This window comes from Capsicum annuum, unplaced genomic scaffold (assembly GCF_002878395.1).
Source record: "Capsicum annuum cultivar UCD-10X-F1 unplaced genomic scaffold, UCD10Xv1.1 ctg3236, whole genome shotgun sequence".
Classification (NCBI taxonomy): Eukaryota; Viridiplantae; Streptophyta; class Magnoliopsida; order Solanales; family Solanaceae; genus Capsicum; species Capsicum annuum.
Genome location: NW_025839065.1, coordinates 43,304 through 54,278, shown reverse-complemented (window position 1 = coordinate 54,278; position 10,975 = coordinate 43,304). Strand labels below are relative to the sequence as shown.

General features: G+C 35.6%; 1 protein-coding gene across 1 annotated transcript; it reads right to left on the bottom strand.

Moving 5' to 3' along the window:
• Window positions 1-4,205: 4,205 nt before the first annotated feature.
• LOC107839906 (magnesium transporter MRS2-4) lies at window positions 4,206-10,442 on the bottom strand. The gene is made up of 4 exons (XM_016683564.2): window positions 9,782-10,442; window positions 6,956-7,398; window positions 5,805-6,089; window positions 4,206-5,011 (listed from the first exon to the last, which is right to left on the bottom strand). Exons 1-4 carry the CDS (start codon window positions 10,053-10,055, stop codon window positions 4,733-4,735), a joined length of 1,281 nt encoding a protein of 426 aa, XP_016539050.2. The 5' UTR covers window positions 10,056-10,442; the 3' UTR covers window positions 4,206-4,732.
• Window positions 10,443-10,975: the final 533 nt, after the last annotated feature.

Here is a 10,975-nt window from a genome sequence, read left to right as displayed (position 1 = left end):
CACCTCAACTAGCATTTCAATGTGTCATTTTGATACTTTTTGCACAATCAATAAAAATATGTAATGTGAGTATAATACACACATTGCCGACGTGTAAAGTGACGAATAATATGCAGACATTTATATTTTTATTAAAAAATAATTTTTAAATAATTAATTTAAATTAAAAAACAGGCACAAGAACATGCCTTCCTTCGTGCGATCCACCTCAAGGCCGAGAAATGCTTAAGTTCTCTAAGCGGAAGTGGACTGCTAAATTTTGTTTTGTTTGACGAATTTCTTCTACGTAGTCTCCTGGAGCCACTAAATATCCACTTTGTACTAGAAACTCTGCTATCTTGCCATACCACACTCTTGGTGTTTGCTTTAACCCATAAAGAGTTTTTCTTAACTTACAGACGTAGTCAGGGTGAGCTTTACTCTCAAACCCTCGTGGCTGCTCCATGTATATTTCTCGATGCAATTCTCCATGCAAGAAGGCGTTCTTCACATCTATCTGCCAAAGCTTTCAAGACTTACTAGCTGCAAGTGCGAGCAAGAAACGTACGGTGGTAATCTTTGCCACTATCATAGTTTATATCCTTATATCATGAATACTGGTATATTCTCTTCTGGTCAAGGAGTCTGGCATAATAAGTTGACTAGGGATTTCTAGAATATGTTTGGTATCCCCCCCCCCCCCCCCCCCCTCCAATTAAAAAAAAAAATCACCTCCTCCACCAAAATACAACCCTTCAATTTTTCTTTAATGGAGATTTTTTTTTCTGTCAAAATCATTATTTCATTATCTTTGTCACTCCAATTTTTTTCTCTCTTTTAGGACCAACCACAAGAATATGTCAATATACGGATTCTTTTGTTGTAATGGCTTCGCCTAAAAAGAGAACAAGCAAATCTTCTCCACCACAAAATGAAAGCGAAACACCACCATCTACACTGTCAAATTAACGTGCTGATTTGGGTTTTCTTCATTTTTTCTAATAAAAAATATGAACATTGGAAAGGAATTTACTGTCAAAGATTCTAATGAAGAAGGAATATAGAATAAGCTCAGTAATCTACAAATTGGGAAGCAATTTTTCATGGAGAAATTTGAGAAATCTGTGAGATATTCACCTATTGTTAATGACCACTTTTTACTATGGTCAGTTATCCGCCGAAAAATTTTAAAATTCTTGTTGTACTCACAACTTCTTTGACCCCGACTCCTCCTCCCCACAAATCCACCTCAAAATTATCTTCTTCAACACCCCATCCCCAACATTATCTTCTCTAACCAACCCCCACCCTGTCAATCTCTAAAACCCCAAATTTCAAGAAAGCAGAGAAGGATGCCATTGATGACCTTCATTGAACACACACACTTTTTTTCTCATTTTTGTGATGATTCATGTGTAGAAAATAGATTTTTAATCAAATTAAAGCAAAACGCAAAAATAAATTTTTTGTGATAATTATTTTCCTCTTTAATCAAATTGTATAAAATTTAGTTGAAAAGGTGATATATTGGATTAAATTATGAGTCACTGAACTGGAAAAAAATGAAATTAATGGCACTATCAACATATTTTGCAAAAATATGTAATGTGCGTGTATTTTGCACTGTAGTTGAAGGAAAAAAATGGTGAAAAATTAATGAAAGTTGAAGGAAAAAAATGATGAAAATTAATGGAAGAAAGAGTGAGGAAGAAAGAGAAGAGAGAGGACAAAATTACAAAAATACCCTTTACACGCATTCAAAATGTGTTTAGCACATGAGCAATGGTGACTCGGCAAAAAGTGTCAAAATGACACATCGAAATGCTAGTTGAGGTGCCAAAAATGAAAACCGCCTACTTTAGGTGTCAAAGTGAAAGATTGCTAAAACTTTAGGTGCCTGTCGATGGGTTCCGTCAATAATATTTAATATAATTGAACATGAAAAGTTAAATTAGCTAAAATTTATTAGTTCGATGGGTACGTGTGTAAGCTGCTCCAATTGCTCTGTCATGATCATATTTTTTATTGTAGATATTGATATCACTCTCTAAAAAGTGAGAAAATAAAGTATGGTACATAGAAACCAATATTGTGAATGATTTGATCTTATACTTCATTTATCGTCACAATTAAAAAATTGAAACGACAATATACTTGAAATCATCGAGTGCCCAAGTCACTGATGACCTAAAGGTTGAGTTGAACTATCAGTGTTTGAGAAAGTGACTATGAGTAAGAGCTTACTTCTGTTATGAGAGAGCGACTGTGTATGATGAGTGAAGAGGATACTGATAATCGAAGCAAAATAGTTTGGTTCGATTTTGATTTTTTCTGTTTGGATTTTTCCTCATCACTGGCCTGAGAAATGAGAGTATGAGAGAAATCATCGTCGCAGTCGGACCTTTTGATAAGTAAGAGCCTAAGAGAACCTGAGTGAGTAATTGCATAGTTAGAAATTAAAATTACTGTACTACCCATTAGGTAAAGTTGCAAAGAAACGGGAAAAAATAAAGAAAAATGAAAAAAATCAATGCAACCAAATAAGAGAAGAAAAACTAAAGAATTAAAACAGCAGCGTGCCTAAAATCATGAGTGATCGAGTCATTGATGACCTGCAGGCTGAGTTGAACCACCATTGTCCGAGAGAGTGAATGTGAGCGAGAGTTTGTTTCTGTTGTGATAAAGTGACTGAGTCTGATGAGTGAAAAATGTGAATTAGGTTTGCTTAGAAATTGGGCCTGGGCTTGGATTTGTAAGGTCATCAGTTAGTTGAGTAAAACATTGTCCAGTTTCTCATATTATTACTCCCCATCTATCTTATATTTGAATATTATTATTACCTATTGTTTCAATGTTTTAATTATTTATAGTATTAGTTTCTGGGCACGTGCATTGAACATTGTGTTCATGCTGTGCAATACAAATTAGTATAAATAATTTGTGTAATGATTAATATAATTGAACACGAAAAGTTGAATTAGCTAAAATTTATTAGTTAGATAGATACTTGTGTAAGCTACTCTAATTGCTCCGTTATGAGTAGATTTTTCATTGTAGATATTAATATCACTCTCTAAAAAGTGAGAAAATGAATCACGGTAAGGAAAAATCAACATTGTGACTTATTTGATCTTATATTTCATTCATCATCATAATTAAAAATTTGAAACGACAATACACCTGAAATTGCTGAGTGCTTGAGTCGTTGATGGCCTGAAGGCTCAGTTAAAGTATCTATGTCTGAGAAAGTGATTGTGAGTGAGAGTTGTCTTTTGTTGTGAGAAAGTGACTGAATATGATGAGTGAAAGAAGATACTGATAACCGAAGCAGAATAGTTCAGTTCGATTTTGATTTTTTTAGTTTGGATTCAACTTCATCACTAGGCTTAAGAAATGAGAATTTGAGAGAAATCATTGCCACAATCACACCTTCTGAGAAATAAAAGTCTAAGAGAATCTGAGTGAGTAGTTGCCTAGTTGGAAACTGAAATTAATGTATTACCATTTAGGTAAATTAGCAAAGAAAAGGAAAGAGGACGAAGAAAAATGAAAAAATCAATGAAACCAACAAAGAGAAGAAAAATTAAAGAATTAAAACAACATGCCTGGAACACGAGTGGCCAAGTCGTCGATGGTCTGAGGGCTGAGTTGAACCATCAATGTCCGAGAGAGTGAATGTGAGTGAGAATTTGTATATTTTGTGATAGAGTGACTGAGTCTGATGAGTGAAAATGTGAAAATATATTTGGTTAGAAATTGGGCTTGAGTTTGGATCTGTAAATCGAGCCATCCATTAGCATGTTAAGTCAAAACATTGTCTAGTTTTCTTATTAATATTAATACTCCCCGTCTATCTTATATTTGGATTTTATTATTACCTATTGTTTCAATTGTTTGCAGTATTAGTTTCTGGACATGTATGTTGCACGTATGCTCATGTCGTGCAATACAAATATATATATATATATATATATAATAAAAATTATGTGTAATGATTAATATAATTAAATCTGAAAATTGAATCAGTTGAAATTTATTAAGGTAGGTAAGTATGTAAGCTACTCTAATTACTCCGTCATGATCAATTTTTTTATGATAGATATTGATATCACTCTTTTAAAAGTGAGAAAATGAGTTACGATATTGTGAATTATTTGATCTTGTACTTCATTTATCATCATTGCAGCAAAGCCCAAAAAATAAACAGCCATGCTACTCAAATCAACTAAAGAAACCACTTCATCTTTGCTAGAAGTATCAATACAGAAAAATTGCTTGCTACACTTGTAAGTTCCTCAAAATAAGTCTTACCTCCAATGTCTTACCTAGATACTATTAGTAGTAGTAATTACATTTAGGGGGGGGGGGGGGGGGTCGAAAGTCTGAAATACTAGTGAAAACGAGGGCTCCAACAGAATAGCTATTGGTAAACCCTGTTGTATTGTGGATTTAAATTGTTCACCGCACATCTGAAAACAATATAGCGCGAAGATATGTGAAACTAGAAAACATACTACATAGGCACAACGTACACTCTACCCTCTTCAGACCTCCTTGTCGAATTGTACTGGGTATGCTGTTGTCCCTTCCCTTCACAAGTCTTGGGTTGTTGATGCTACCAACTCACATTGGCAAAAGGGGCAAGTATAACAAGAGCACTTTTGAGTAAATATATAACATATGCCTCGCTTGGACCAAAAATAAGCTGTAGAATTGATTTGTATTAATACAATTTGTAAACCTGTTGAGGATTTCATGATCCAAGCAACTTCTTCCACCTAGCATACCCTAGAATAACAAGGAAGAGCATTATGCAGCCTACTGTCAGGCATAATACGAAGGGCCAAAACACCCCGTGCTTGTGGTTTAGGGTACAAGGTATATTCATGCCAAACCAACCAGCTACCAGCGTCTCCACAGCTACAGCAAATGATGCAATCGTCAATGTCAACTGCAGCTGAATAAGTTCATTACGTTGATTGTCAAGTTGGATATTGACGTAGTCTTCTGTGTCATCAATGTACTCACGGACCTGCAAATACACAATATCAGGGGGGTGCAGAATGCAGAACAAAATGGGAAAGTTCATAGGCATGTTCCAAATGTAGACCAAGATACCAGAAGGATTTATGGAAAGAGGAGAAAGTTTACACATGGTAATTACACTTGAGAAGGTTTATAAATTGTACATGAACTTAATTCATCGTAACTAATTGGTGGAAGATTTGGGTTACTTTTAGAGAACGCTTTGTTCCTCATAACCCAGTCCCTTGCACGGTCTCCTTCCCAATGAAGAAAAAAAAATTGAAAGAGAACAGGACGTTGCGCATTATCTCATCTTTCTTCAGTCTCGGAAGCTTTCCTTAGCTTACTCTGTTACCAGAATAGGTTGCAAAGGGATTGGGTATTGTGGAAGACTTAGCTTATGACCGAGAAGCAAGGAGAATCCAGCTCTTTTTTTTTCCTCGTTTTCTTTATAAAGAGTGAGGCATTAAGGGTACACAGCATCATTTAACATAAGGATACTTAAATCAAGATCTATATCATTAAGGAATCGAAGTGGCAAAATTGAGTTTTTCTAGAAGTACGAATGCATTACTTCATTTTTCTCTTACATGTGTAACTTCGCAGATTGTAAAAAAATAGAATCATTTAATTTCAAGGTATAACCATCCTAGATTGTGAATTTATGATTCATTACTAAAACGGAAAATGAAAGGAAGACAACTGTCAACACTGCTATCAGGAAAGAGGAGTGACAAGTCTCTGTCATTACCAACATAAAATGTCTAATTATTCGGTCTTTCTAAGAAGAATATACTTACAGATAATATCTTGTTGCGAGTGCCTTCCAACTGCATGAAGTAGGCCTCAAGCAACATCTCCAGATCCTCCACATCATAGTAATTAAAATGGTTGCTCACCAAACTTCCACTTCTGCTTCTGACTGAATTAAGTCTACGAAGATTTGGTGCAGCAGAAACAAGGCTATTTGAAACACTAGTTCCCAAAAGAGTCTCGGTTTGCTGATTCTGAATCCATTTCCTAGTCAAGTACAACTGTGCCATGTCTTCATTGTCATCTAAAAGGTGTTCTATTTCATCTCTAACCTATCATAACAAAATTTTACCACTGTAAGCATACAACAACAAACCCAGTGTATTCCCACAAAGTGAGAGTATTCCCACAAAGTGAGGTCTGGGGAGGGTAGAATGTACGCAGTCCATACCGCTACCTCCAAAGAAGTAGAGAGGTTGTTTCCGAATAACACAGAATAATCAGAGCACCAACAAGTGTCATGGAAGAGAATACTACAACTAAGTTCCTCAATGTAGCTCATTTGAATATTAAATCCGAATCAAACGCAAGAGTATTAAAGTAGAAAAGGCACATTGAATCTCCTCATATCAGTACGATACGGAAAGAAGTATACAACGATCACTATGCCTGCCTAAGTAATAATGGGAAATCAGAAACCCCAAAACACAGATGTTTTGCATAGGTCTAGTATACCATTACAATAGCCAGCACTTTCCTGAGTACACACAAAAATCTGGTCCAGCATAAGGCAAATAAAATGCACTATAAATTAACTCCATCACCTAAGTGGCAGCATCAGGGAGATCAACTTAAAGTGAGCCACAAGGGCTATTAAAAATGAATATGGTTTGACCGATCAAACAAAAAGCAAATATGGTTTGCTAATGAAGTTTAAACTATACAAAATTAGTTCCAATAGTAGTTTGTCCAATAAGCCATAACAAAATGAGTATGAAGTGTTTTGTAGTAAGTTCACATTCAAGATACTGATAACATGTCCAGTAGTTAAATATGTTCTCTTCGTGGTCATCAAATTTCCAGAAGCCAACAATGAACCCCTTAGCACTGAAATCTATTCATCATCTGCCTTGCACAGAAGGGTGTTATTCAAAGTCGGAAACAGTAGCAACAGGAAAATAAAAACAGATCGGAATACCTTCTGCACTCTGGCAAGTAATCGGGTAAGATTGCTTTTCAAACTTCTCACTTGCTCAAGATTCTTTGTGCTAACATTCATTGCCAGTTCATCCAGAACTGGGTAAGCATCTCTTTCCAGATCTGCTACACTAGAGTCTAAGAATGTGCAAACAACCTCCAATGCAATCTCAAGCACCTGAAACTCAAATGGTAGCTCAGCCTGCAGACCTTCAACAGCTTCTGGAACAGGTAACCAGCGTCCAGAATTTGGAAAGTGTCCTTCATTGTCTTGTTCAGCGTTAGTGCCATCAACTTTTGAAAGACTTTTATGAGGAAGTTGTTGCCTCAGTTGATCCACAAACAGAAGAACCTCTTGACGTAGAGGATCAAGCAACAAAACCTCTTCAGCTGTAATTATGGCTCTTATAAACTCCAAATTGACAACCATGGCCTTCTCCCTTGCTGCAGGTTATCAGAAAGAAGCTTTTCAATTCCTTGAAACCCAACAACACTTTTTTTTTCTTTTTGGTATTCTTCTAGGCACAAGAAAATTGTATGGGATACACATGTATTACGACAAAACCTTCCAACGGCTAAGCTTAAACGTAATGGTTAAGCCTCCAACAGTTAAGCTAAAGACAGAGGAAGGCTTAGGTAGGATTCTTAAAAATTAGAGGTTCAAAATAAAGAGAACCAATGCATAAATCAGTTCCAGTATTTGAGCTCTTAGCTAGGACATCAAGATAGAGAAGCACCCACATGTTACACATTACTCCTTCCATCCCAATTTATAATCTTAGTTTGACTTGTCATGCAGAAAAAAAATGAGTGTTTTTTTGTGAGAAGCGAATCAAAATCAGTTTTAATAAGGATACTACCAGAGATCAAAAAGAACCTCAATCAAATGAATTCAAAAAGCACGGGCACTCGTTACAAGCAAGGTGTAGTGCATCCATAATCTTGTTTCCCTGAATGAGGGACTTAAGTGAGGGAAAAAGAGTAAACCGAAGACAATGCATAAGACAACTTTCAACATGAATATTTTGCAGAAACCAGAAAGAACCTCAATTGTAGTGAGTCCATTGCGCAATAGCAAGCTACGCACAGAGTTAATCAGCAGTTAACAGGTTCTCTGAATGGCTGAATTTACAAATTTTTTTGGTCAGTGTTGAATTTGCAGCTAATTGGTATAATTTGCTCTAACATGCTCAGGATATATGAATCAGTCTTAAAAATATAGCAAAACCCCTTAAAGGACTGACAGTTGAACAGATCTTAAGGAGGTTACTGAAACCATCCAAAAGTCTACCTGTCAATTGTGGATGGTAAAATTGCTAACCTTAAATGTAATTGTTAAAACCAGTATGGCACCCTCGACTTTTTTCTTCTAAGAGGACATACAAGAAATGGAATCCACCTACATGCCGATATATGGGCCCCTGCAAACTATCTCAAAACCAGTCATCTAACCATCACAAGCACTACCAATTATACATAGGATGGAGGAGGGTGAAAAAAAAATGCATCTCAATCATTTAGTAGGTCCTAAAAAATATCCAACCATATCATTGAGAAAATTCATTTTCCATGAGGATCCAGCATAAGGAATTTATAACTTGTGATAAATGATTTCAGTTCATTGATGACTTCAGATGAATAGGCTAATCTCCCCTCAGGGAAGGCTACACATTGCCATAATTAGTAACGGCAGCTGTCAGTGAAATCAAGAGAAACAAAGTGTTTCTAAAAACAGAAGTGATGGGTCAAATAGCACCAATCACAGGAAACTTTAAAGAACCAATAGGAAGCAGAATGAGACCCATTCAATCAGTAAACTTGAAATAAATGTCTTTCAGCAATCTGTGTTGAAGAATAAAAAAGGCAGCACATTACATTGCTTTAATGTTTTAGTAACAGGATCATACGACAAAGAATATAGAAAGGCACTTCCTCATTTGTGATGCAGGTTAAACAACAGAAAGAGTTCAATGACAGCTTAAAAATTCAGATTAACCTAAGTGCTACAGAAACATGAATAAAGGATGCAAAGAAGATACCCAAAGCAGCTTGTTTCTTTAACACACAGCACTATGGTCTAAATGAAGCAGAACTGACTAGACATCCATTTAACTTTCTGTCTATTAGACTCAGCAAACAGTCGGTGGTAAGTGTAGAGAGACACCCTTATCTTACACCTTAATAGAAAGTTTCTTCATATAGATAAATTAGTGAGTATTGGTGCTAAATGAATCCAAATAAAACCAAGGACTCATATAACCCCCAACTGTTTGCGACTGAAGCATAGTAGTTCCAGTAGTAATAGAAACACACAAACGCAGAGCACCCAAAACCCAAGTATCACCAAGACTGCATCTTGACATCCAATTCTTCGATTTCATGCTGAAACAAGTCTAATTTAACCAATATGTATATTGAGGATTCATTTAAATATCATCACAGCCAACAAATGGAGTTCACAATATATTTACTTATTAAAAGAATAGTCATATATGAACCAACTTAGTTCTGGATTAACACATAGTTATTGCTATCATTGGAAACACATCAAAAGATCTATTACAACAACAATAACAACATACCCATTGTAACCGTACCTCGTGGAGGTAGAGAGATTGTTTCCGAAAAAACCTCAGCTCAAGTGCAACAAATCAAAGTAATTATGAAAAAGGAAATACGACAGTGAAGAAAACAAGTCAATTAATAAGAATACAGTGCAACAGTAACAACAACGAAATAATGCAGTAACTGAAACACAGTAGACAACAGATAGGAAGTACATGTATACAGCTAATACTAATCAATAAAACAAAAAAAAAATTATTACCAAGAATGCTGGAGGAGTGAGAGAAAATGGGTCCAAGAATCCTCAAATCCCTAGCAGGAATAGCAGCACGCTTAATAATAGCATTCTTATCCCACTCATTCAACTCGGATTGACCCCCTCTATCGAATCTCATCCAGAGCCTCGCCCCACCCACCTTCTTCTTCGTCGCTTTTGCCGGAGTCAATGGTTCCCCATTCCCCACCGCCGGAACCGGCACCGGCAACGACAACTTCCCTTTCTTCCTCCGACGAATCGAAAATTCACCCTTCCCCATAATTAAACCCCTCTCTCCGACTCTCACCCCTTTTCAAGATTCTTGATTCTTCTTGTGCATACGCAAACAAAAAAGATTTTTGATTTTTTTATAATTGTGGGGGCTCGGCGATTTTAGGCCATGTCTATTTGGAATCTTGTTGTTGTAATTAAGGAATGAAGGGAAGAGATTCTTCTTGTTGTTGTTGTTCTGCTTCTGCTTCTGCTTCGCCTTCTTCGTCTTCTTCAAGATCTTCCATATACTGATGATGCCGTTTTCTTTGGAGAAAAGGGAGAGTGAGAATTTCAGCCGAGGAGCTCTTCTTCTTATTATGGAATCAATTACTATCATTCATATAATAATATTTTGCGTAAAATTTTATTTTATTCCTTTCATGCTATATGGGGCCCATTAGTTTGGTTTATGTTCATGATTTTTCTATTTATAATCCTATTTTTATACAATTTGTTACAATATTTTTGCTAAAGGTCTGTTGACCTTTCTCTAATTGTTTTTGTTTGGTTGCATTCTCTAATTGTTTAGTTTGCTTACGTTACTACAAAAAATTACATAATTGTTTTTTTTTTTTTAATGTTTTTATGTTCATTGCTCCTCTATTCCATAATTAGGGGTGACAAAATTAGTCCAAATTCAAATGATCCATTCAATTCACTTAAAATTTGATGGATTTAAATAATAGTAATTTTGATAATGGGCTAATTAGGACTAACTCAAGTCAATCCATTACAAATCACTAACCCAAATAAGATTTATACTGATGTCCAAACTTGACCCATCAAATTGCTTAAAACTTTTACAAAGTTCTGTTTTATTAATGAATGGACTTGCAAAAATAGTCTAAGTTTCAACAAAATAAAAATATTCCTAGTTGAACTTTCAAAATTAAAATTTGTAGCATTTCTTTCTCTTTTTTTCATTTT